This window comes from Amphiprion ocellaris, chromosome 6 (assembly GCF_022539595.1).
Source record: "Amphiprion ocellaris isolate individual 3 ecotype Okinawa chromosome 6, ASM2253959v1, whole genome shotgun sequence".
Lineage (NCBI taxonomy): Eukaryota > Metazoa > Chordata > Actinopteri > Pomacentridae > Amphiprion > Amphiprion ocellaris.
Genome location: NC_072771.1, coordinates 37560424 through 37588165, shown reverse-complemented (window position 1 = coordinate 37588165; position 27742 = coordinate 37560424). Strand labels below are relative to the sequence as shown.

The 27742-nt window shown below is 39.1% G+C and overlaps 2 protein-coding genes across 24 annotated transcripts in view; both read right to left on the bottom strand.

Moving 5' to 3' along the window:
* The window catches only part of LOC111586035 (potassium channel subfamily T member 1-like), an 88447-nt gene extending 82379 nt beyond the window's left edge, over positions 1 to 6068 (bottom strand). For 19 of the 20 annotated variants that reach the window (XR_004846143.2, XM_035941726.2, XM_035941727.2 and 16 more), the window contains exons 1-3: positions 5933 to 6068; positions 2362 to 2422; positions 1360 to 1527 (exon numbers count right to left, since the gene is read on the bottom strand). Coding sequence is in view for 19 of the 20 variants with exons in the window: in XM_035941726.2 (XP_035797619.1) it covers positions 1360 to 1527; positions 2362 to 2422; positions 5933 to 5999 (296 nt within the window). In the remaining variant the exon portion in view is untranslated. Of the gene's footprint in view, positions 1 to 1359; positions 1528 to 2361; positions 2423 to 4581; positions 5199 to 5932 lie in introns of those variants that run through there. The other variant, XM_055011199.1, reaches the window with a different exon arrangement.
* Positions 5782 to 22035, bottom strand: si:ch73-29c22.1 (kelch-like protein 20). Of its 4 annotated transcripts, none has more exons than XM_035941747.2 (9): positions 21961 to 22035; positions 21794 to 21861; positions 17570 to 17727; positions 15504 to 15687; positions 12954 to 13097; positions 11610 to 11743; positions 10415 to 10626; positions 7993 to 8099; positions 5782 to 7243 (listed from the first exon to the last, which is right to left on the bottom strand). In XM_035941747.2, exons 3-9 carry the CDS (start codon positions 17694 to 17696, stop codon positions 7186 to 7188), a joined length of 966 nt encoding a protein of 321 aa, XP_035797640.2. In that variant the 5' UTR covers positions 17697 to 17727; positions 21794 to 21861; positions 21961 to 22035; the 3' UTR covers positions 5782 to 7185. The 4 variants fall into 4 exon arrangements, with proteins under 4 accessions (XP_035797640.2, XP_035797639.2, XP_054867178.1 ...); XM_035941746.2 differs by having other exon boundaries at positions 21798 to 21861; positions 21961 to 22033; XM_055011203.1 differs by lacking the exon at positions 21961 to 22035 and having other exon boundaries at positions 21798 to 21948.
* Positions 22036 to 27742: the final 5707 nt, after the last annotated feature.

Here is a 27742-nt window from a genome sequence, read left to right as displayed (position 1 = left end):
CTATACAAATCAACATGACAAATAGTTAAATGGGACCCCTGGGGAATGGTGCACCACCAGCGTATCTCGACGGTTCTGTGTGATACATGAATCAAGGATGATACGAAAATCAGTACTATGGGATGCAAAGGCTCTGTAAATATCAAAACCTGAGGAAAAACTAGTTTTTTGGATGAGCTGACGCTTTCAGTTGAAGCAGGACCGCTGTCTTTTTGTTTTTCTTTGTTCAGTTTATTGACAAAGCAGCTTGGGATCCTCAAGGCTACAATCTTACCAGATTACAAGTCAACTGTGTCTAATGTCAGACACCCTCGGGGTTCAGGAGCCTGCCGATATTAATGGACTTACAGCAGTCCTTAGAAGTTCCCTGAACAAACAGCACTTTGTTTTATCTTGAAACTAACTGGCAAATCAACGGGAAACCTAAAAAACACTCTATCTGATCTTTGCAAGCCAGTAGTCAAGCGGCTGCTGATCCTGTAGTGAGAGGGCTTCATTTCAGCACCACGGAGAGCTCCGCAGTACTCAGGCGAAATCTTCCCGTCCTGGGCGGCAAAAGGCATCTGCTAGTCTGCTTCTCCAACCGCAGCGATAACTGAACTCTTAGGAGACTCCCAAACACTCCAGCGCTCTCGTGACTGTAGCGCCAGTCAAAGGCTGGGGCAATTCATGCTCATTTTAGAAAAAAAATGACAAACAAACCAGGCTGACATAAAGAACAAACCTGGTCCATACGTGTAACTTTACACATATTTTGTGTGTGGTTTTCTTAGTTTAATAGAAAGCAAAGCAAATACATCACCAGCTTTGGTCAATCCCTCAGAATCCCATCAGGAAAGACACTTTCGTTTTGAATTCACTCAAGTGATAATTAAGAGAGGTCAAATTCATTATTTAAAGGGTCAGTTTACCAGTTCCTTTGTTGTTTTTGTATAAATAGTTCACAGTGCAACTCAGTCACAAGGTCTGCACAAGTGGCAAGACTCCTTTTCCACTACAAAGCCTCTTACGCCTCCGTTTCTATTTCTATTGCTCTATCCACCTACACATAAAAACCATCAGCTGAATACCAGTCCCGCCACATCTCTGAGGGGTTGTTATGACAAGTCATTCTGGGAAATGCAGGAAACAGCAAGTAGAGGTGGATGAGGCAGCTTGGAACAAAGTAGACACAGCAATATGCACTCCACACTCAATGTAAAGCAACTCCTGGTGTGATTTTATAAGTGTCTAGGGAGATTGGAGTAGAGTAAATGTATGCACACTCACACACAAACACTCAAATGACCCTCAAGGAATAACCTTGGGCAGCCACTTACATGTTAAAGTGCATAAACTAGCAGCGCTTTTTCACACTACCTGTCATCATTCTGAAATGTCTGGTCCCCCAGCAGCAAGTCCCTGAAGCGGTAGCGGGGTGGAAGAGGAGGCACCTCTGTATCCACTTCAGCCATCTTGAGAGCAGAGATGTCCAGAATAACGCCTGAGTTACTGCTGTTGTTCTTCTGCAGGGTCTCGGTGGAGGGCCTGCGCGATGAGAAGGAGAGGAGAAGCATCTGTTAATCAGCATGACTGCTTTGGTAGCACAGTTTGACGATGGAGCCAATAATAAGATAGTTTGTATATACCATGGATAAGAGGCAGTGGCCAAAGAAGTCGATTACTGGGCTGAAGATCTAATGTTCTGGGAAATGTAAGGGCAGTTACGGTTGTATAATAAGTAATCAATACTTGTTTGCAGTGAAAGCTCTTATTGTTCAGAGGGATTATGAAATATGCTCTACTGAAATCCCCACATGTCAATTTATCTATCTGGAACAAAACAGGGCAAAAAAAATTGGGTTGTGGAATGAAAAACATCCATTATCTGTTCCATTAAATTACAAGTAAACATGTTGTGTATTTACTGAGGACGACATACCACAGTGAGAACAACTGATTGTGTTTCCATAATGACAAGTCTTGCCCCAGCTATCTGAACGGTTCTGCTTATGAGCTTAAACACAGATTTGTGGAAGAAATGCTAAATATGGGCCTCATTCAGTCAAAGACTGTCACGCATAACAGTCTGAACTGGATGATTTAATGTAACCGACCTATTTCACACACACACATCATGTATTATTAAACTAAATACAAAAGCATGTACACTTGCATGCATTATTGAAAAAGGAAAAAGAATGTAATTTTTTCCACCATTAAAGTGGACACAGTCAGTTATCAACAGAGACAAGTGTGAAAACGCAGCCCACGTACTTATACGTAACAATGTGTGTTCATGTGTGTGGTGCTGGCTGCGTGTCCCTGCCTATGTACTGCATATGTGTCACAAGTAGTGGAAACTGAAGAGCTTTAAATTACCTGTCACCATGGGAACTCGATGATCGGCGTGGAGGACTCATGACTGCCACTTGTGGGGGGGCTTTGAGTGACATATGATAAAGAGAGAGGGAGGAGAGGAAAAAAAAGACAGGGAGAGAATTTAAACTAACTTCTTAAAAACCCACCTCTTTAAGACCTAGAGAGAATTTAACATGATGACACCGGCTGCCTGTTTCGCAGCTTAACTCCTCGACGAGTTCGACAAGCTCGCTCAAACTTGCTGCCCTTTAAAATGAGCAGGATTACACCGCCAAACTTTAATGCACTGGTACAGATTAATATTAATGTGCTCACTGTATCACACATCTCCAATTAAAGGCGTTTTATTATTTATGGGGTGAGAGTGGAAAGAAGCAATTCAGACAAATCAATCAGTTAATGAAGGCACACTAGTGAGCCTTTTAATTCATACAACTACAGCAAGGAAAGATTCCTTATCGAGATGGAGACTAAAGACATTTTCTGAAGTAAAAGTGAAACAGGGCACAGGCATTTCTACCATACCTGCAGTGTATGTACAGTGTATGAATGCATGCTGTCTCTGATTGTGCTTCTGCTAGACAGATTCCATGCTGAGCTTTCCTTACAGCTGTCCAGCCACAGGGTTCTATCTGCAGATCCAGCTGAGATTGCTTTGACTTCCTGCTAAATCATCTACAGAGGAAATAATAAGTGGGTAATACATAGCTATGTATCAGTGTGTGTATGTGTGTGTGTGGTCATCATAGCAGAGTGTGGGCAGCCTTGAGTGGGCTAATAGCACCCAGAGACATGCTCTCCCTGATTAGCAGTGAAAGCTCAGACCCTCAGAAGTGCAGACAGAGGAAGGAGAGCGAGACAACAAATGAGTGTGCTGGAGAGGAGGAAAGAGAAGGAAATCAGGAGATAAAGGAGGAGAAAGCAAAAGATTAAGGAGTACAGTGTCCTTAAAGTGTCTTTTACAGTAGGAGAAAAGAGGCATTAAGGAGAACTGCGTGACAAAAAAAAGGAGATGACAACATTTCACGCAGCATGGAAGTAAAACACGCTTTTCTTTTTGTCCCCACAAAAACAGAGTGTGCAGCCTTTGAGAGGCGACTTAATGGATGAGACAAAAAACCCACAATAACAGGGAACAGTTGCTCCCGGTTAGAGACGGTCTCCACTTAATGGGAGAGAATAACATGGGACCCAGACCAAAAAAAGCAGATGGAGCGCAGGAAAACATGTGCAGAGAAGCCATAAAATGGAAAAAAAATGAAAAAAAGCTGACTTATACAGTCTGAAAGAATATGCAGTCTTGTCATGGATGACAAAAGGCACATGCAAGGCTCACCGTCCTTCAGATTACAATGCACAGGGCAGGTACAATCAGCAGCATATAGATGTAGCATTCTGCATTTTTACACATGCATCATTTTAACAAAGGTTAAACTCCTATAAACAGCTGTCATATTCCCAAAAATTAGGGGGGAAAAAGTTTATAACAATACAAAATCAGGTTGCAAATGTATATCTATTTACTGCAATCAGATTTTTAGAATTTAAACTCACATAAATTTAAAAAAAAATTTGCAGGCCGACTTTGTGTTGTCATGACCAAATCCTTATTTATTTACTACATTCACATTTAGAGAAATTTCAGTTTATAAGCCAAACCAAAACATCTGCAATTGCATCTGGAGGGTGGTGCAACGCATGACATTACATACGATCAGTTAAATCAGAAAAAATAAGGAGCAACATTAAATCATACTATCTCTATCATAAATAGAGGTTTTAAGGGGGATGCAGAGGATAAGTCAACCTCAAAATTAAGAAAATGTGCATTTGTCCCAACCCAAAATACAAAAGGAGCAGGAGATTTTTAATATTTACATATTGTGCATGCATTTTGTGTTGTCTTTTACATTAATAAACACATCTCCACTGTATATTGATGCAGAAGAGGCACAAACTGGTTCTAAAAAATGAGCGAGGATGCAGGAAATTGAATGCTTAATGCTCCAAATCTCCTGGGAGAAGATGCCAGCACCCTTGATTGATGATACAAGAAAACCAGCTCATTTAACTTCTTCAATTTCAGTGCAGGAAGAGCATAAATCAGCAAACACCACTTCACACTGGGACACAGTTTTAAGTAAACTCAGCAACAACAACTGGGAGTAAAGTGGCCAAACAAACGCAGCTCCACAGCTCCTTGCTAACGTCTTTCTTTACCTGGCTCGTGTTCCCGTTTCTCACCGAGGTCCCATCATAGTAAACGAGGCTTTTGGTTTGGATAAAGTCCACGAACTGTCCTGGCAGCTTCGCCTGTGCCACAGAGGATGTTTCCCGACCACGAGTCTCCGCCAGAGCGCCGTCATTATGGGAAAGTGTCAGTTAGAGAAACGGGGGAGGGAAGTCAGGTGGCCTCGGATTTAGCTAAACGCTCCAGTCCCTTCGAATAAATCCGCTGTCTGATTAAAAAATCATGACTTTAAACAAGCCAGATTCCTGCTACAACAACTCAGCTAACTGAAAGCTCCCTCCTTTTAAAGCTTTGAGGAAAATTAGTGCCGGTGCTTAACGCTGATTGGCTGCCGCGCCTTCGAAGCCGTTAATTCATCGCACACCTTACGGTTGGTTTAAATATCAGTGCGCGAACCCGCTGTCGCTTAGCAACGACTTTGTTTGCTGCGAACTACATCGCTCGGCGGAGGGAGGATCCGGACGTTATTTTCAATAATCCCACGCTGTTTTTAAACTTGCCACTCGCCTTCTTCTTTTTTTAATTAGCCCGTAATCCCGTGAAGCCGTTTCCCAGCTGCTGTGACATAACTGCCCGCTGTAAGTACCCCATGCTTCATCCCTGCCAGCATCAGCATCCTCTCCTCCCCCAGGACCAGGAGCAAGGAGGAGGATGTCAACCTGGAGTCACCTCCTCCCCTCTTCCACCGGTGCTTCGCCATTTACCGGGCAGCCGTGAAATAATTCGGTGTCTTGCTGCGTCTGAAGCTGACAGGAAACTTCTCATTAAAAGAAAAGGGCTTTTAGTGAAATGAGTGATTCTAACAATAGATGCTGTAATTCTGTGTTGTCAGAGCCCATTGTGCGAAGTGCAGTTAGATTTGTCTGATTGCAAAGTTGTATGGCGATGGTTTTATGGAGGCACATGAGATAAACTGGGCTGCTTCTTCTGTTATTGTGAGAAATATCATGGTGTGAAATCTCAGTCCAGTGTATGTACACAGTGTCCTCATCAAGTCAGAGTCATCTGGTGGCATGAGATGGCAAGTGCAACTTTGCTTCTAATTGTGAATGATGCACTGGTGCAGCCTTACAGTAACATGAGACAGAAAAACACATCAGATCGAGGCTTTAAATGGCTTCTGTACACATTGTCATTAAAAAAAAATTAAAAAACCTAATCAGACCACATGAAAACACAAGTTATTTATTCATTTTCTCACAATTTCCCAACATCCAACATCAATCATGGAGCACACAGTACATGCAAAGTCTTGGCAACTTCTACTCACAAGACACAAACTACATATATATGATTTCTTTTTGTATCTTGAAAACATACCTGCAACAGCTCTTTCCTCTGCTATTTGCCTCACAACTGTCCCCCTCAAGTTGAAAAAAATATTCATTCTGTATGCACAGAGGCACGAGTGGGAGACACCGCTGGCTCGTGGTTGTCTCTGGAAAAGCCGTGCTGCTCTGTGTGCGTTCCTTGTGCTCAGCCTCTCCACATTTCAGCCCATTATTCTCCAGGGGAAAGAGCTCTGAGCGTCATCATTTTAAAGCCCACACAGCCAATTATGCTTTCCCATGCCAGCAGTCAGATCTCACTCACTCGCTTATCTCGCCGAGGATCTCGATTCCCACAGATTTCTTTTTTCTTTTTATTTTCCCCCTCAACCTAATCAGTCTGATTTCGTTCCCTTCGCAGCCGGTTGTGCGTTTCATGCACTGCCTGCTGGGTGGATGTTTACACAAGTCCAGTGATGAAATATAATGGAATACTTTGTTGTTTCTGTGGCTGTGGGTCATTTACAGTAAGATGGCAGCACAGATGTTCACATGAGCCGATGCAGTTGCAAAATATGATAAATATTTTAAAGAAAATTGACAGATGCAGTTCAAACAGGAGGCATGGCTGGTGACTTATAAAGCATTCAGTGCACACTTTCCAACTATCACCTACCAAAGCACCATTCATTATCCAGCAACCGTCAACAACATGAGCACATGTTACATCCAAATCCACAACTTTCTTCATCCAAATACCTGCATTTTAACCTTCCTTTAATCATTTCTGGCTCATACCTGTTACTTCACATTAACATTTAATCAGCAAAATTGTGAATTAAATCACAATAACTACAAATAAATCACTTAAAACACTAGCTGGCTCTGTCTTATCCAACACTGTAATCGTCTAATTCTATGTCACAATCACATTCAATCTGTATCTTGAAGCCTGTCCATCCTAAATTGGGTCTAAATGCATCCTGAAATCCATTTTCCGCTGATTCATCTCTATTCAAATTGACAGCTTTGTACGCTAGACACATAAAAAGAGCCATTACTTTAATGGTAACCTGGTAGCCTATAATGTGCTTTAATTTAATGCTTCGCAGTCATTTTTCAGCAGCAGTTGTCGGCATTGACTAATGCAGCCGTGTCTCATTTTTTGGAGTGAACTCTTCAATTATTCAGTCATTAAGCTGCCTTGCTTGAACTACATCACAGTGCGTCCTGAAGCCTACATCCATTAGGCTGTTTCTCTCCGACACTTCTGTCCTGTTCGTATAATACGAGCATTGTCGAGCCTCAGCACAGCACAGCCACTCTCCCTCCTGGATGCTTACTCTTCATGCTTCCAAAGTGTCTAAAAACAGATGGAGAGGGGAAACAGGCTCAGACAGTGAAGCACTCAGATTCAGCGAGCAGCCTGAAGGCATATATAGTATATAAGAGCCTTACATGAGCTCGCTGCATGAATCATAAAAGTGACTCTGTGCATTTGTCTGGCTATCAGCAACAGTCTGTCTTGATTTAGGGTATTTCTGTCCTAGAAAGCGAGGCAGTAATCTGTAACATTCATTAACATAATGTTATGTTTAAATTTTAATGTGGAGAAGATGAGGCTTTTCTCTTTATCTTTAATAATCACATCCCTTTTCTGTAAATGTCTTGAGTGACTTTGGTCAAAGTTTTACACTCTCATCTGCATCCTGTCTAATTCCACACTAGATATGATTGTAAATAATTTAAATATCTGCATAATTATATTATGAAACTCTCAGTTTTACAAAATAGATGCATATTAAGCTGAGATATATCCAACATATTGTGTGTTTTGTGCTATTTTATTTAAGGTCTGGTGTTTTCTCTACCTCCTCCACGTCATTACATAAACTACAAACTCTTTCCATTTAATACGTTTCCATTTTGTGGCTCTCTGCTGCTAATTGAATGACTCAATAATAATTCCGCTCATAGCTTGCTTCTTCAAGCGTAACGACATCATGGCTTTTATGTTTCCTGCAATTATAAATATGTCAAAGCTTTGGGCATAATATGATTGACTGCAGAAATTTAGCATTGGTGATGTCACTAAATTGCTTCTCGTCTTACCTCCACATGTTGGTTTCATGGCTGTAAGCTTCTATTGTTTTCAGATTGGTGGTGCCATCAGATCCTCCTACAGCCAGCAGCGCTCCGTTGAAGACTACAAGAGACATCTGAGGTACAATACACAAGGGTTTATAAAGGAAATGAGTTTGAACAAGATATATATGACATGCTGTTTTTTTGCGTTTTTCCAATTTTGAAAACTAACTCTAGGGTTTCAAGCAACATCATATGCTTTGGGAACACCATAAATGAGAGAGAATGCTTCTAATACCTATATAAAAGTTGAACGCAGCCTCAGATAAAGTGCCTTAAACCTGCATTTCGTTGAACAGCCAGCAGGGGCGACTCCTCTGGTTACAAAAACTAGTCCTATTGTATACTAGTAGATGAGAAAACAGCACTACTTCTTATCACATTTGTTACCTCAGTAAACACTTTCCAAATAAGTTTATGGTCTCAGTCACTAGTTTCATGTCTCCGTCAATGCAACATAATGTTCAATTTGTAATTTATTGTCCCATTTACAGTAAAATAGACATTAAAGCAGAATATGTCTTAGGGTTATGCTACCCTTCCTGTCAGAACTTTTAGTGTAAAATTGCAGTAAAATACTGGCAGCTGTAGTTGCTAATATTTTAATTTACTTAAACATTTATCAGTGTATAACTGATTGCAGTGCTCTGCTGTAGAATGTTAAGTTTACTGTTTAATATTGTAACTAGATTTTGCCATAAATGCACTATATTTATATAGTGTTGCTACTGCAGTTGACATTAACTGTAACTGTAGTCACTTGTAAATGTGAATCGTAAATATATATCATAAACACCAATGTGTCTTTATTCCATATGATCCAGAATTTCAATCTAACAATTCTGTTTAACACTGAAAATTTCACGTAAAACACCTAAAACAATGAAAGGTAAAGTTGTATTTTTACAATTCAGAAACATTTGCTCAAAGGCTGCAATGTATGACAAACTGTAGTCCATTAAATATAGTTTAGAAACCAAAAAATAATTTAAATTAATGTAATAATAAGAGGCAAAAATGGCATATTTCATGGCATCAGTGTCCCAGCTGCCGAAATCTAGTGCAAACAGTGCTCCCTGTGCCGCTGTGCCAAAACAATTTGTTTAAATTCCACTGTTGGTTTTTACAGTAGTCTGCTGTTAATGTTATTTTGTTGTGGTTTTTTTGTTTTGTGTTTAGCTCCAAATAAGTGTTTTTGCAGTTATTTATTACAGTGTTGTGACTGACAAATTGCTGTTGAATTGGCGTGCATACACTCCTCCAGTTTTCAGTCAAATCTGTCCAGGGCTGGGCAATAAAACAATAGTGATATGTCTAAGCACTAGAAACAAGGATAAACAAATTGTGGTTGCATGAAAAAGCCCAAAGTGTGTTCTCTCCCTGGCTCCTAAACAGTCAACATCACATCTTGATAATGGAGCCTGTTCTGCCTCCATTGCTTTCCCTGTGGATTCTGTGCAGGTCTTCCAAGGCACGCTAATCTGCCATCGCTTTGGCCTATTTTCACCTGCAACCCTTCTCTTGTAGAGGCTGCAGTTGGTGAGGACTGGCTTCATGGTCAAAAAAACATCCCTGTAATTATGTCCTTCACACTTCTAGCATAAATAAGCAAAGCATTTCTGGTTGCCTGCTCCTGTCGGGGTGCACATGGAGGCCAATGTGGGGTTCCTGTCCCATGATACCTGGTCCAAGCCAGGCAATTTTTCTATTAGATCCTAACCTAAGTATAGTGTCTTCATGCCACCAACATTTACAAATCACTTTGACGTTGTACATTACTTCTAACATTTTATTTCCTAAGTACAGGAGTTTCTTTTAATTTTGCTTATTAATGTTCTGAATGAGGTCAGTTCACCTCAAAGTTGATTTTACTTTCTTTTTTTAATTCAGTGTGTATCTAACTATCCTTAGCCTACTCATTTATTTTTGTGTATTTTTCATTGTTGTGCTAACATTACAATCAGTACGGGTGTGTCGTGGATACCCTCAAATTAAGGTGCTGTAATTCAAAATAAACCTTACTTTCTGCTAGTCTTTATTATAAATTGGCCATTCAAATGATCAGTAATTATTGCTGTCTGTTCATGTGAAACATTTTATTGCACTAAATTATTCATCTATATCACCAGATCCTAGATCCACCCCCTTGTTATTTATGTTGAGTTTCAAAATGCCAATCCACCGATCAATGGGGGACGCCACTCAGACTGCATCCATCTTTTATATTCAGTCAATGCTAATACACTCTTTATCATTTGTTCCAGCTCTGTGGATGTTAATGTTGGTCAGTCTGTCTACGTCTTCATCCACTCAACAACCACTGGATAGATTGCTGTGAACGTCTACATGGATATACTCTGTATTTGTGACATACTGATCCATTACTCACGTTGTCCCTCTTGCTCCTCATACGTTTCACCGGCGTCCACCTCATCGTCTCGGGGTTGAACCTCTCAGCAGCGCAGAGCTCCAGGTTGAGCTCGTCTTTGCCCCCGGCCACGTAGATGTGTCCCAGGTAAACGGTGCAGCCAGCGTTCTCCCTGGGACTCAGCATGTGGGCGCATATCGACCAGGTACCGTCTACAGGGTTGTACCGCTCCACTGGGGAACATTTACAGGACGGCAGAAGTCATACAAGGCCATATATACCATTTAACAGACAACCACGCACACAGTGTGAGTAACAGAGCCTTACAGACTGGTAGTATGTTTAGATACAAAAGTTACACTAGTATATTACAGCCTAAAATGTCTTTCAGAAGGCAAAATTCCAATTATATAAATAGATACCCTAGTTATTCTTTAATAAAAGTCTCAGATGACCCAAAAATAATGTAATTTTCTGCCATTTTTGTGACTAACAACCGTGAACTTGATGGGAACCTAAAAAAAGGTTGTGGGAATTTCACTGACGTACACTTCTCAGGGATCGAAATAGTCAGTGACAAATGTTTATCTTTGGTAAGGTCGAGGGGGTAGAGTATGTGTGGGAGTGTGTGTGTCTTTGAATGTGTGTGTGTGGTGGGGAATGTGAGGATCCACAGAAGCAAAAGGTCAAGGAAGTGGCTCAGTGTTAAACCCTGCCGCATGTCAAAAAGCCATCAAAGAAAGCTGAGACTCGGTCTAGTAGGAGCAAATAAGTCGACAAAAAGCCTCAGAGCACCGAGTAGCAGTGGTTTATTTATTTATAAGTAACATTCCTTAGAAACGTGATCATTTTAGACCTCTTTTTTTAAAAGTTCTTTTTAAAGCTGTGCTTCTTTGCGTCACTTGCAAAATCACAGCGGGTCGCAGTGACAGAAAGAAAATGTATTAGTGACAATTTTGATGCCTGAGTAGTCCATTAAGTCAGTTATGAAAGCAGAAATGTCAGATGTGTTGCTTTTAGCCTCTCAAATGTGAGGGTTTGCAGGAGTTCTATATTTTAAATGATTGTAAATGGAAATAACTTTGGATTTAGGGCTGTCGGTCAGACACATTTGGCTTTTCACCATTGTCTTATTGATTTATCTGAAAATTAATTAACAGATTAATGCTGACTGAAACTCTGTGCCTCAGGTTTCATGGCAAAGCTGGTTTCTCACCTGAGTTCAGAGCCATATCTCCATCACTCCCTCCGATCACATACAAGTATCCGTCCAGCACAGCGGCCATAGCTTTGGTTCTTCTGGTCAGCATCGCCGCCTGCTTAGTCCAAGTGTTCATTTTTGGATCGTACCTGATGAATGAAACGAATTTAAGAAAGAATTATTCAACCAATTATCTGTCAATCACTGACTCCAATTCTTTGTTCTGTCCTCTGAGTCATCTACCTCCGATTGCCGCGTCATTGGTAATTGGTTTTATTACTTTTATTCTGGAAATAACCTTCGTTATCAGAAGGTGGTGAGGTTTCCTAGGAAGCATTATCAAAAGAAACTAAGCTACACACATTTGCAGGAAGGAAAATATAGGTTTATCCACTTTGTGGAAATCAAAACGAAACTCTCTGATTGAAGGATTAAAGAGGAAAATAATGAAAAACAGTAGTTGAGAAAGCAGTGAATGTTCTCACAGCATTTGCTAAGATTACCCACAAGTTCTATATGTAATGTTTGAAAGAAACCATTTTAATCTAACCTTTGAATCATGTTTTAAAGATATTTATCATTTCAAACAACGTTCCTTTGAGTTTGACAATGGACTCAGGCGGAACGTTTAATATTCAGAGGATGTTATCAGATCATGAGAACGATAAAAGGACCAACATGTAAAGTAAATGAGTGTTAACAAACAACAAAATATGTTTTCAAGATGTACTCGAGGCCTCAGATGACAGAATGTTTTCTTTTTTATAATAAAATATTCCTGTTATGTGACAAATATAACAGAAGTGGAACATTTCTGTCCTGTAATATTCGATGGTGTTTTTATGGATGTCGCTTGTTGAGAAATTCTTCTGTTAAAGGTTCCCACAGTGTTATATGGAAACAACGGAAGGATGTTCTTAATGCAATATTCGTAAAATATTAAAAAATAAAAAAAAAAACAACATCCCGGGAACTACAGTCAAACTTCTCCACTTTGGGGTGCTTTCCCAGAACATTTTTAGAACAAATCTAATGTAGCTGGGATCGTCTGAGGTGGTTAGAAGCAGAGTGGTCTAACCCACAAACAACTGAGTTTTATATCATTTCTGTAATATTTTATGGTCCAGATTTTAGTGGCAAAGTGGTGGAAACCCACAACCCAAGTATAGCATTACAGTGAATGTTAGACCGTTCTTGAAAACACAAAACTTTGAACCCATTTTTCTCAAAAACTACAGAAGGTGGGTTAGACCATTCTGCTACTTGAACTTCAGCTTCATTTGTTAGCAGATTGCATTAATTGGTATCTCAGTTCATTTTGCAGGATGTTGACCTTTGCTAGCTCTCGTCCTACAGTACCTCTCCACAGTGTTTATGGCGGTGATGCCGTCGTGTCCTCCAATGGCGTACAGGTATTGATCCATGGCCACCAGACACACTCCGCTGCGGGGGCTGCTCAAGGGTGCTACATCGGTGCTCCAGCTGTCTGCGTCTGGGTTGTACCTGCATGATGGAGGCCGGAGAGAGGAAAGGAAATATCAGCTTCTGCCAACAACAACCCGAGTGGAACCAACGCAGGTGCAAGAAACTCCTATTTTTCCAAGTGCTTTTGTGTGAGAGGAAGTGTTTCGGTTGTGTGGGCATCTGTGTAAACATCTGCCAGAGGGTTTCCTCTGGAAGCCTATTAAAATGGTTTCTCTCTCCATTCAAAGCTGTTAGATGAAAACCCACAACCCACAAAACAACACTTCCACCTAATTGGCAGAATTTTTTTTTTGCTTGAGTGCGATGTCACAGATTCCCCACCAAACCACCGCAGCAGCAGAGATTACAGGCAATTTAGGCAACTGAGACGGGAGGCTCAGTCCATTAAGGGCTGATCAGTGTGTAGCAGATCTTTATCCTGTTGGTCTGGATGACCATGATGGCGGTAAAGCTGCTGGCTGGACGTGGCCGTCTGTGGGAACTGGGAACAGATCCAGATCCTCGGGACATAACTGATAGAATAGCATGAGAGGGAGCTGCAGGGGAGTTTATTTTTGACTTCTTGTATGGAATAAATAACATGGCAACCAGTGAGGACTTTGCATGGCGATTTGCTTGACAATAAAATGGTTTGTGGTTCCAATTTGTTTTCAAAGATTTGCATCTAATTTGTGCCTCAACGCTGACCTCTGCTGTTCAATGGAGCAAACAGCATCGACCCACTCTTCTGTATTAATGCAGATATCCCCACAGTGCTTTTATCTTTTTCAGTTTGCCTTTTTAAAATGAGAAAATCAAGAGTAAGTGTAAGGCAGGAGTACGGATTACAGACATTACTGGAAAGCTTGGTTTATAATAATGCACAGTGCGTTTTCTGACCACTGCTGCTGTCTGTTTAAGTATTCTTACTTATTCAGAACTGCTATAGTTTTCTTAAATTGTGTCCATTTGGTTAAAGAGGATCAGCAAAGTAAGATTCCTGTGCATATGAAAATAAACTTCTTGAATCCTGAATATTTATTGATGGTTAAGATTAGCAAAATAGATTAGAGTTGGGACAAAAATAGCATATAGGTTATGATATTACCTCTGCTCTGCTCAGATTGGCCACAACGATAAAACCACTGACAGGCGTTGTATACATCGATCCCCTCATTAAAACGCAATGTTCTGCTGGAGAACCTTGAGTCTTGGCATTCATGTGGATGTCATTTTGACATTTATCACCCACCTAAACATAGTTCCAGACCTAGGACATCTCCATTTGCCTTCCCCAGCAGTAAAATACACCTTGCCATATTGCAAAAACTGCTCAAAAACAGCTCAAGGAACACGACAAAGATACAAAGGTGCATCCAAACTTCTAACATCCCACTCTGATTGAGTATCCATGCATTGGTGGAAGTATTTCTGTTATTGTTTGTGCCTCGTAATCCCTTTATTACTGTCAATTTGACTTGTAACACTGCTTCTTATTTGTCTTGTAGCACTTTTTTTAATCTATATGCTGCTGTTTTCTATTATGTGCTAAAATACCAAGTGAAATACCTTGTATGTGAAAACTTACTTGGTTATAAAACTTGATTCTGATTTTGATCCTGATTCTAGTGTCAGATGCTACATGACACCCACAAAAGTCCTGTGTCCATAGGCAGACAGGGACAAGGGGGAAATGCACAATATTAGGCAGGTGGTTTTAATGTTGCGGCTGATTTTATTTGCCCTAATGTTCTATATTCTACAGGGTTCTTGAACAAATCTTAATGAAGTCCCTTTCTTTCTTAAATAGAGCTATATAAATAATAGGATAGAAGTTGTTCCAGCTCTCTAATTTGCACTGTAACCTTAGGGGGTCTTTTTCCTTCAATAGTCCCATGACAAAGCACATTTACTGCCGCCTCCCATCCCACTGTCACCAAGGCCACGAGTCGCCGACTGGCAGCTTCTCTGACGTCTCTGCGTGGCTCCTACATTACATTTACATGACTTCATCTGCCACAGATCAATTCTCTGGAAGACCCTGTCAGAGCCCAGCAGCCTCTTACTTATTATGAGCTGACTGCTGTTCCAAAGTGTCGCCTCAGCTGCAACGTGCTTCAACTCCTCCTGCTTGTGTGACGTAACCGAACGTCTGCTGGTGCCAGAAAAATCAACAGAAACCCAAATTATTTCAATTACAGCCTCTGGTGAAATCAGCAGCAGTTTGATGTTTTAACTGGAACGTGAAAATCCCACTGAGGAGCATGTGACAAAAGCAATCTACAGCGAGAAATCCTTAAAGAGCTTAGAGTGATAACACCCTGGTGGGGGAAATATGAAGTTACCCCATGGTGTGGCGTTCTGAGATTAAAATAATTGGAGAATTTAGACCACTGTGTATGTTATTTTCAGTGCAGGATAATTGGAAACCGCACAGTCTCTCACCTCTCCACGCTGCTGTAGCATCGGATGCTGTCTTCTCCACCCACGGTGTAGATCAAACCGTCCAGGGTGCCCACGGCCACCTTGCCTCGCTTATTGACCATTCGTGCAGATGTTCTCCACTCGTTATACTCGGGACAGAACTGCTCTACCAAACAGGACGGGTCATCCTTGGTCCATCCCCCGACTGGCAACACAAAACAGGGAGCGGCATCAGTAAACATGACCTTCCTGTATCTAGAGTGCTGCCAGAAAACAAATCTAAATCGCTTGTTTTGCACTTGAATGACTTTCTGAGAAATAATTTATCAAACAGACACAACAAATATAATAATATGTAATACGGTGTCCCACAAGGGTCAGTGCCAGGACCACAATTGTTTATATTATATACAAGGCATCCCTGAAGTCTGGACACATAGCCAAAATACATATTATTTTTTAATATATTGAATTTAACATATACCGTATTTGATAATTAATCAAATATACATTTAATATAATAGCCATATTGAATCTGTGGAGGCAAAAATTATTGTTCATGAGATTTCCTATGTGTCCAGACTACATGGACACCTGTTGTACATGATGTGTATCAGGTCTCAAGGGAAATTAAATTTGTGTTTTTAGCAGATGATACAAATATTTTTTTCTTCAGATGACAATTTAGAGAGAAATGCTAGGGACTAGCCTAAGAAGGCCAGTTGTTAGCTTTGGAACTCTAGTTGCTAGTCTAGGAATGCTAGTTGCTAGCCTAATAATTGTGGAATTCAGTTGTCCTCCCAGGAATTTCAGCTTTGGAATTGTAGTTGCTAGCCCAGGACTGGTAGTTGCTAGTCTAGGAATGACAGTTGTTAGCCCATTAATGCTACTTGCTGGCCACAGACTGTTAGTAGTTAGACTTGGAAGGCTTGTGACTAGCCTAGGGATGCCAGCTGTTAGGAAAATTAAAAGAGTGTTTTGACACAAATAAATCATTATTAAATCTAAAAAAAAATAAAACTATATTTCTGCCATTTAGCAATCGTAAAATAAACTCTTTAGTTCAGATAAAGATTGATGCCATTGAAATATGTAAAAATACATTTTTAGGTGGTAATGGATCACAAACTCATTTGGAAACTTCATATAAAGTATATAAGAGGAAAGTTGAATTATTATTATGAATTACAAGACATATTCTGTATTCAAAAGCCTCTTTAGCATTATACTGCTCACTGGTTGGACTTGACCTACTGTGCAGAAGAGTGGAGTAAGGTATAAAAAACTACATTAAATCCTGGAAAAATATTACAAAAAGGAGCTATAGGGATAGTACATAATCTGGGATAAAATGAGCGTACTATTATTATCTAGATCAAAAGTGAATTTCAAGACAAACAGTCTTCAAAATAAACAATAAGTTACTTTTATTGCGTGTTATATATTCTCTGTTTGCTTCCTTTATGATGCTGTGGTATGTCTGTAAGAAATAAAATGAAATTAAGATAAAATCAATCCAAAAATCAGCAAAAGATATTTCACTTTCTGCATTCATCTATATGCAGTAGAAGCAGTAAACAACACTCTCACAGGCATAGATCCAGTCGACTGGTTTTGATTGGTTTCCATAGTGATTCTTGGCAGAAAGACGTGCAATCCACTTAACTGAAACATCGCCAAAGTAAAACTCCAAAATGTGGCTGACTAATTTACAAAAACACAGAAATTAAAGGGAAAATGATTCCACAACTGTCCTTGTAAGCCTACAGAGATGCTTCAATGCAGGTTTTCAGAAATGTACAAGAACAAAATCAGGGCCCCCTTGTGTAACGTCTGAAGGCATTTATGTTTCTAAGAGACACAATAAATAATGAGTGGTCAAAACTGATGCAGCAGAGACCAAAATATCTGCTTTAAAATGCCAGATTCTGCAGGTTAATTTCCCAAAATGCTCAAAATCACTTTGGCTTTTATTTCTGTTTCTAAAGAACCCTCCTTTTAATGTCAGGTCTAATTATACTGCCTTAGAATGTTAGTTTTTTGCTATTTTTCTGCTTAAAATCTCTACTTGCGTCGCAAAAACTGACCCACAAACATCATGTCATCGAAGACGTCTTTAGGAGGGAGCCTGCCGAGGCATCTGCGGTCGGAGGGGAGGGTGGACATGCGGTGGCGACGGCGAGGCGATCTTTCTTTGGTGTCTTTGATCAGCATGTGGCGGCGCTCTGGTTCCTCCAGGGCCGCCCTGTGGCAGAAACATAATAAAAAAGACACAAAATGGTCACAACTCTTTCCTAAGACAACAATTCCCCAAATCTTTGAATAAAACCAACTCTGAATATGAATATAGGCTTTACATGACTAAAACTAATTAGACTGTTCCATAATTTTACTACACAAACTGGTAGTGCAAGCACATGGGTTTTTTAAAATTTGAATTTCCACTTAATTCATAGTTTCTAATGTTGCTTCTGAATAGTTGTTGTATCTGGTTAGGGAATAACTTTGTCCTGAAATTCGTATAAAATTAAAACCCTCAAGAACACATTTACTTTTCCGTATTATTAGGATTTTCGGAATTCTTTTTTTTCATGTGTATTTTCCTAAATTGTTGTACTCATTTTGAGATTATTGTCCAAACTGTTCCATAAATTTACCTCACACTGACAGACATTTCAAAGTGTTTCTTTAGGAAAACAATATATCAATGTGTTCATTATACCCCATATTATCCTTATAGCACTTTATTGTAATATTTTTACTGAATATATTGTAATATTTTATATGTTGCCCCACATTTCTGTGTGATAGGATAGAATATGCATCAGGAGAATCTGCAATAAACAGTTATGTTTTTCAGAACACTGTGTACATTATAGATTAAATGGAAATTTTATTGTGATTTGTTAAAAATTGAAATGTGATAAATACATAATTCATGGCATTATGGTTAAAAACAGATGGAGTGATCAAAAAGGTTAAAAACAGATGGAACTTAAAGTTTCAGATTGTGGCTAAAATAGTGTGTTAAAAGAGTTAAAATTGAAACAATTGTGCTTAAAGGGTAAAAATTAGGGATGTCCAATATTGGCATAAAAATGTAATATCTATCAATATTATCATTTTTTTTTTTGCCTTTCATGAAAACCGATAAAATAACGCCTGGGTTTCGCTGGCATTTACTAGCACGCAAATGATCACATCATCAAACTGTGTCATGAAGTGTTTAAACTGCAGTGTGGCTGCAGTAACAAGTTTGCTGTGCCTGACTAACAATATGTCTGTGGTTTGGAATTATTTCCAAACACACATATATTGGTATCGGTTGATATCAGAATTGGAAATTGAGAGTTGGACAATATCGGCATATCTTTTTTTTTGGCAAAAAAGGCAATATTGGACATCCCTAGTAAAAATGTTTTAAGAGTATTGTTGAATTCACATCGTGTGCTTTATTGTTAAATTTATGCCATGATCTTCAGATCTGTGCTCTACACATGTACCTCAATCGGTTAGTCAGATCGATTGCAGGATGTCATAATTTCATTAAAGGGTGTGTTGAGGAAATTTCACACTGAATCACTGCTGTGATTATTTTTCCCCTTTTTCAAGGCTTAACATCTGCACAGTAGGTCAATAGGTAAGTAGGTAAGCAGTATAATGTAGAAGAGGCTTTTGAGTTCAAAATGTGTTCTATCCTTTGTAATAATGAGACAGATTTTGCCAAATTTGCTCAAATGTATTTTACATGAGGTTTTTATCAGTTTGTGAACCTAAAAATGTGTTTTCATATACTCTTTCAATGTTAGAGTTATTGATCTTTATCTGAACTAGAGTTTGTTTTATAATTGCCAAAAAGCAGAATATTTTTCAGATTTAATAATTTATTCCTATCAGCCAACTTTTTCTCATAATTTTGCTATTTCTAAATTGTCATCTGAGAAAAATATTTGTATCATCTGCAAAAGTCACAAATTTATTTTCCCTTGAGACTTTACAGAAATCATTTATATACAGTATAAACAACTGTGGTCTTTTGGGACACCATACTACATATATGTAGTAGTACGTTCAACATGTTAGTAATTATCACAAAGCTGATCTTTTATAGGATGCAAACCATGTCTCAGAGTCAACTTTACACTCAGGATTAACACTCTTACCCTTGCTCATTGTACACTCCCATGCTTTATCTCCTCGGTACTTTGCAGCAGAGATATGTACTTCTTCTTCACCTCAGTGTCTCGGGCCTCCTGTACTTTATCAGACTCTGTTCCCAGTTCTCTGTTCTTAATCTAACGGCTGTCACAGCTTTCTGCAGTGAAGGACACTATAGTTCATCGCTCTAAGGAGCACAACTTTCTCTCCTTCGTTAAACGCCCAGACTTCCCCCAAGTAATTCATCCTGCACCCTGAAACCCAAGAATCCTCTCACACGCCCTCGTATGATCCTCATCTGTCCTCCCGAAGGAATTGTTGACATGTTTTTGGCTCAGATGAGACATTAGTGTCTCATAAGTTACCGTCATGTGAGTATAATTGCAGCATCTATCCTCTAATATCCTCTATGTGGAATATAAAATGGAAAATTATGATTTTAGACAAGCCCTATTATTGTGATTTTTAGGGAACACCTCACATTATTCTGAGGCTGTTGTGTTTGTGTCCTTCCCATCGTACATTTTCACCACAGGGGTCCAGATATCCGTTACCGTCTGACCCGACCCTGTCAGCTCCCACCTGCAAATCTTCCACCGGTTTCATCATGTCGTCTTTCCTTTCCTTGACTACATATGGTCCAGAAAGTTCTATATTTATATGCTGCAGAAGCCACTCAGAGGTTAAAATGAATCATCACATGTAGGTCAGAGGAAGACGGCTCATAATGCACATACGATGTCGTCACTGATGCTGTGTTCCAAGTACACGAGTCCTTCGAAAGGGGCTGAGTGACAAATTAGGCTTCATCTGCATCAAGTCACATGAGCTGGACACACATTTTCTAACCTTCTGTCTATCTCTCTCTCTCTCTCTCTCTCTCTCTCTCTCTCTATATATATATATATATATATATATATATATATATATATATATATATAGAGAGAGAGAGAGAGAGAGAGAGAGGGATAGCTTCTGTACAGTATCCCTCTGGAGGATTTTAACCGTGTATAAAAGTGGTATTGTGAGTTTTACAGTAGAGAATGACTACTTTAGCTGTTTTAAAGACTTGAAATGTGTAACTGCAACGTCTACTTTCAAGGAACAACATTTTAAAACTTATGTCCTGGATTTTTATCACATTTTCACACCTTATGAACATTGTTTATGTTATTTTACAGAGCAGTCCTCACAATGTAAGGTCTGCTGCTGTAATAAACTAATCTAGATACCGATACAATAGAAACTTTGTGAATTATGGGTGCTTTCTCTTTTAATTCCCACAGTACTCTGGTGCTCCTAGCGCATATTTGCAGGATTTTGAGCCTATATATATATTTTCACATTGTGAATTTTAGCCTAGAAAATGATCTGATCTAAAACTGTGAAGGATTTTGAAAAGTAATATTATCTGCAGTTGTCCTAAAGTCACAATTAAACTTGGAATTTATAGTTGGATAGATTTTAACTTTCGAGAACCAAATTTTTTGAGGTGTTTCTAGGATTTTGCCCCTTTTTAAAATCTTATTTTGTTTCTAAAAAGCATTCTTCATGATGTGAGGTCTGTAGTAAAGCAACTTTCACATCTCTGCCTAGAAATATAGCAAGAAATCTGATGACAGTTTGTTAGAGAATAAAGGTAATAAGTTTAATAATAATATTGAGAACTTTCTCTTTTGATACATGTGTTTTTTGCATTTAATGATGTAAAATTAAATAAATGATCTGAATATGTCCTCAATTACTGGTTAAAGCTGTTTTAAACACAATTAGGACTTGCAATTTATATTTGGATTGTTTTAAACTTTAAAGGACCAAGTTTTGAAATCATGTAATAGATTTCTCCCGTTTTAGACCTTACTTATGTTATTTCTAAAGTGTTTTACTCACAATGCGAGGCTAGTTCAATAAAAAATATATTTCACTTTTCTGCCCAGATGTATAGATGGACATCTGGTGTCTTATTTGTTATAGATTGTACTCCGTTTTTAGCTTTTAAGAACCAAGTTTTGAACATGTTTTCTGGATTTTGCCAGATTTTTACAATTGAGATAGACAGACAGACAGACAGACAGACAGACAGACAGACAGACAGACAGACAGACAGACAGACAGACAAACAGACAGACAGACAGACAGACAGATAGACATACCCACCAGGAGAAACAGCTCCTGTCCGTAAGGCCTTCAGCGTTAATCCAACATGAGATGAATCCGAGGTCTAGAGGGATAAAGACAGATTAAAGATCCTTCTTATTTCCAGATATGAGCAGTCCAGACTTCTCTTTGGGTTTCCTTTACTGAGATATCATGAATGTACCCCTTCAGATTCAGCTGTGAGACCCGCACGCTTGGCTGCCAGCTTTCATTTGGCCACTTGGTGACCTTGGCAGCTTCATGCACCCGTCAGCCGGGGGCCTCCAGAGCCATTCGGCTGTAAAATACCAAATTTTTAGGAGGTCAAGGGTTTACTGAAGTCTGTGAGGATAACAAATAATTGCTGACAGGCCATCTTCTCAACCATAAACAGGTCTTCTAGTGTAACATCTGCATTTCTTCCCTGACCCGCACGAACACGGCAAAATAGAAAGTGAACAATATCAGTGGGTGTGGGTCGCTGACTCGAGCAAAGTATAGAAGCATTTTGTCAAGTGATGTAAAAGCTTATTCCATTTTTCTATTAAATAATATTGACACAGAAAACTGACAAAGTAACAGGCATGAATCAGGTATAAAGTGGACATATTAGGGTGCAGATGGAATTTAAAAGAAGGAATTATTTAGTGAACCAAAGTATTTATTACACAAAAGAGCCAGTGTGACTTAAATGGCATTTTATTTACGAAGGAAGTCAGATTGTTGCTCTTCTATTTCGTGTTAGAGATGAGATGAAAACTTAAATCTTTCATTTGATTGATGATGAAAAAAAGGCCATCAGACAACTCATTACTCAGCTGACTCATGCTATATGTGCTCTTATTGAGAAGGCAGTGCTTTTGCCTGTTTCCAGTCTTACCTGGGTACTAATGAGCACTTACATGTTAATTTTTATCTCTTTGCAACCAGTACCTCAAGGCCTGGAAGCAACGGAAACAACAAGCAGCCATCCTCAGAAAAATGCCCTCCAGCAGCTTCACAGCAGTTCTGCATGTAGAAACAGAAGATGAAATGTTATTTTAGAACAGTTATATTGCTCATGCATCGGAGCTATTTCTTGGCCAGCAACTGGTTGTACAGAATGCATGAAACATTTTCTAAAATCCTGTTGTCACACTCGTAAATCTGAACAACAGCCAGGTGACTCCTGGATGCCTTTGTGATGAATCCTGGTTGTCTTTGAACTTGTTATGCAAACACTTCCTAGACTGCAGGATGGAGCTAGATAGAGTGGTCCTTTAAATCAGTCACAGGAAGTTTGCAATGCACAGGTACAAGTGGACAACTTTACATTTAATCAACAGTCTGGAGATGCTTTTATTTATGGGGCTAACCCTATGAAAAATCAGTCACTGCCTCCTATTTGATCCCTTTAATATTGGTAGATTCTTTTCATCCAATAACTTCAGTATATTTAATAAACCCTTGCAAAATTTCACCCTCGTACTATGATTGTTTTCTGACTTATAGGCAGTTGCACTTTTCAATATATGTTACTTAACTTACATAACTTCATAAGTACAGCAGATAGACACATGACATTTTCATCAAATTGAGTTCGGCACCTCAACCACATCGATTTTACATCCACTCCAGGTGTCACACTCTAAAGCCCATTTCTGTTTTGTGAGATTTCTTCTTTAAACAACTTTAAGCGTCTATAGCATGGAATAAATCATAGTTTCAAAAGGAGAACTGCACCAAATAACCAGTTAATTAGCATTTTAACACTTCAGAATGTTGCTTTTGACTGTGAAATAGAAAAACAACACTGATGTTTGCATGTTTTTTTGTAAAAGTTTGGATAAATCACTTTAATCAAGCAAGTTTGGATCATTCAGTGCCTCTTTAAGAGTTTTCTAGATTCTCTTCTGATTGTGTTCAGTTCTTGTTCTGTCTGTTTCTGTTTCCATTATCAGATTGTGAACAATGGTGAAGTTTTGTCACAGTGTTTGTTGGGTGTCGATTCTTCAAATTATATTACATGCCCGTCTGCTAACCAGCCAGCAGATGACACACTAGCCTGCCTGCAGCTGTCTCTGAAGACTCCCAGCAGGTTACATGTGATAACAATAAGGCGTGCAGCGTGGCACCCATGTAAATGAACCTCAGCCTCAACAAGTCATCCCCCTTTCGCTTTAGGAGGATATAAACTCTGGAATGAGCCCGAGGTGTTACTGCTGGAATGTGGGTGCCGGTTGGGTGGTGGTGTTGCTGGGTAGGGTTTCTGTGATTGATGATTTGGCTGTTCAAGAGATAAGGGGAGAGATCAAAGTGCAGAAAAAGGGAGGCTTGGAATTGATTAGTGGATTTTCAAAAAGGAACTGGTCACATATCATTCAAAAGTTTGGGGTCATTGCACAAGGGTTTTCTAATCATCAATGAGCCTTTCAACACCATTAGCTAACACAATGTAGCATTAGAACACAGGAGTGATGGTTGCTGGAAATGTTCCTCTGTACCTCTATGGAGAGATTCCATTAAAAATCAGCTGTTTCCAGCTACAATAGTCATTTACCACATTAACAATGTCTACACTGGATTTATCATTCATTTAATGTTACCTTCACTGAAAAAAAAAAGCTTTTCTTTCAAAAATAAGGACATTTCTAAGTGAGCCCAAAATTTGAATGCTAGTGTACGCTCTTTGTTTGCAGTGCTATGACAGAAATAAACCAAACCTTTAAAGGTAATTATCACCTAAATCAGGGGTGTCAAACTCATCTTAGTTCAGGGGCCACATACATCCAAATTTGATCTCAAGTGGGCCGAACCAGGAAAATCAGAGCATAGCAACCTATAAATAACAACTCCAATTTTTTCTCTTTATTTCAATGCAAAAAGGACATCCTGAAAAATTTCTTTCTTACAAAACACTATGAGCAGCCTAAACTTTTTAAAGAAAAAATTGTGCAATTTCAAAAATATTATGCCTCAGTTTACAACAACCAAACTTGTTTGTACTGAAGCTGCTAACTAACATTATTTTGCACAATGTTCAATGTCTTTAACCCTGAGATGTGTAAGTGATCAAAAATGACCCAGTGAGGTTGTTTTCTTGTAATATCTTTGTAATGAAAAAATTTTGTCATTTCATATTCCAGCTATTCCTCGAAAAACATGTTTTTTTTTATAGTATCCCATTTAATTTTCAGGTTACCTTTTTATACTTCAAGAAATTTTAATGTTTGTATTACTACCCCAAACTCTTTTTCATTGATAATATCATACAAGAGGTGATGCACAAACTATAAAGGATGGAGAGCAGCAACAGCTGGAGGAAAAGAGTAGGAAAATGTCAAAAAATAATGATGACATTCTTCTTTTTCACAGATAAAAATGTTCAATATCTGTTATAAAGTGAAAAATAAACACATTTCAAACATGAAATCATTCTTGTGTGGACCAAAATAAAATGCAAACAGTCATATATTTATTATTATTATTATTATTTAACCATTGTTTTTCTTAACCAAAATGACAAAAATGGCATAAAAACACTTATGGAACCCACTTATGGAAGAGTGTAGGGTCCAATCACTCGTGCATTTAAGGGCTAAATAATTCCACAGTAATTATCCGGATTGGTCCCTGTGGTGGGGCAGTTTTGGCCTGTGGGCCATGTGTTTGACACCTCTGATCTAAATCATATTAGTTTTGCATCAGGTTATTAAAGTTTCAGTCCTGCACTTATCAAAGGAAAAGTTTGCTGCCTCAGATGACTTGCTCAGAGTAAGTGTTGACTAAGATAAAGGATGTGCTTGAGCTCTAAAATTATCTTCCTTGATGTAACTTCAAATCTAAAGTGGCTGGACAGGAAAAACAAAAAGTTTCCTACAGTGCCAACGCAGAAAAAAAAACAAAAAAAAACAAACAACAAACTGGCAGTCTAGACTTGTACTGTAAGTGAAGGGGGAGTAGCCACAATATCATTGTATAATCTTCCCACACAGACTCCTGAAATAGTGCATTCATCATATACAGGAAAAAGAAAAAAAAACATTTCCAGGCCTTGCAGAACAGAACAAATAAGCTGTTCTTCGGTACAGTTAAAACAAACCGAGTCAGTGGAGGAGTTGATGACCCTACATGCCAAATATGATCTGTGAAGGTTGCAGAGATGTCACATGCTTTTTAAAGTTGTAAAAAAAAAGTGCTGCATCGACACAAAAACCCAGTTAAGGTGGAAAGTGATCCAGAGGCCATAAAGGGGAGCTCAGGAAGAAGACACCGTCACTATAAAGTCAACAGCTGTCCTGCTTTACTTGGTGGCATTTTGGACAGAGGATATGTGATGAAGGCATGTTGAGGAGGCGGCTGTTCATGGTCACGCTGGTCATGTTCCAACATCTTAATGTATGTTGGCATGTATGAAGAATAAAGTCATAATAGTCAGACCTATAAATACATTTATTTATAACCTGTAACTGGTAATTAACAGTACCTTGCGTGTCTGTCTTTATTTTATATGTTTTAATGCTTGTGGCTACTTATCTATTTCTGCTATGCTATATCTTTTTTTGAGGCATTTGATCACAGTAAACACTACTCTGCCCTGTAGCCTGATAAAACGCTGCCTCTAAGTGAGAAGTGTGGACAAAGTTAGCCACATGCATGCATGGTTACCTTACATATTCTTTTGGTCTTTTGGTCAGTAATATTTCCCTGTTAAATAGTTGCTCAAAAAGAATGTTAAAGGCAACAGAGAGCCCTGATCTCACATGCACAGAGAGTCTTCTTCCTGAAGGGGGTGTTGACAGCAACCACTCAGGTGCATTTACAGCTACAGACACTGAAACAGACCCATTAGAACAGGGCTAAAAGCAGGAGTTGTACAGTAATATTGGAAGACCCATTTCGTGGACATGTTGTTGTACTAATTTACTGAAGAGAGGCACAACAAAATGAAATTCCTGTAGATATTGGACTGTTTCCTCTTGAGTAAAGCTCACCACAGAATGTCGAAACATGACATGTTTTGGTCCAAGTGTGTTCCAAGTCGTATACTTTCACCGATTTTCAGAAAGATACATGGCATAGACCTTTAAATAGTCATTAAGGCATGGGTGAAAACTGAGAAAATCACACAAGTCCATAGTTTGCTCAGATATTTTGCTAGTCATACAGTAGGTCCTCGGTTTACGAAGTCCTCAATCTACAGCATTTTGGGGTTACGTCGCCATCTCCCGTAAATTTATTAAGAAAGTCTTGTTCCATCATTCCGATGTACGGCATTAGCGACATTAAAACAAATTCGTGCGAGAACTAGTTGGCGAGAGGAGCAGACGAATATGTCGTCACACGGCGCTATACAAGGAAGACAACTTTATTTACATTCACCGGTTGTACGCCACATTGGATTGTGCTACATTCGCTTTTCTCTTTTTTAAATTTTTACTGTACAATGCTTTTATGTCCTAGATTATGATCTGATGATGTGTTTGCATAGGTGAGTGGCATAGGTACTTATGTACATATGCGAGTTCCGACTTACAGTGAAAATCGTGTTATGTTGCGCCATAGAAACGGAATTCTGACATAAGTCTAGACCCACCTGTAGGTTTGTATTTTCCCTACTAGCTTGGAGAACGTAACCTAGAACCTGTTTCCTCATTCACCGAAGCCAAGAATAACTTTAACGCCACATAAATAAGGAAGTCGTCCTCTCAACCAACAGCTGACAAGAGTCCATTTAGATCCGCATCATCCGAGGCCTGTCCAACTCTGCAACAGCAACCCTCCTATCAAAATACCATAAATACTCTGATTTCTGTTTCCTGCATGTGCACATGCGTCTCTGTTATTAACAAGAAGACACTATTATTATATTTATAATCACATCATTGCTAATCCAGCAACAAACAGCCAGCAGACGGGTTGTTCCCAGCTGAGTGAGAGTGGATCGGATGCTGCAGAGCAAACCAGAAGGTTCATTAGTGTGTTGC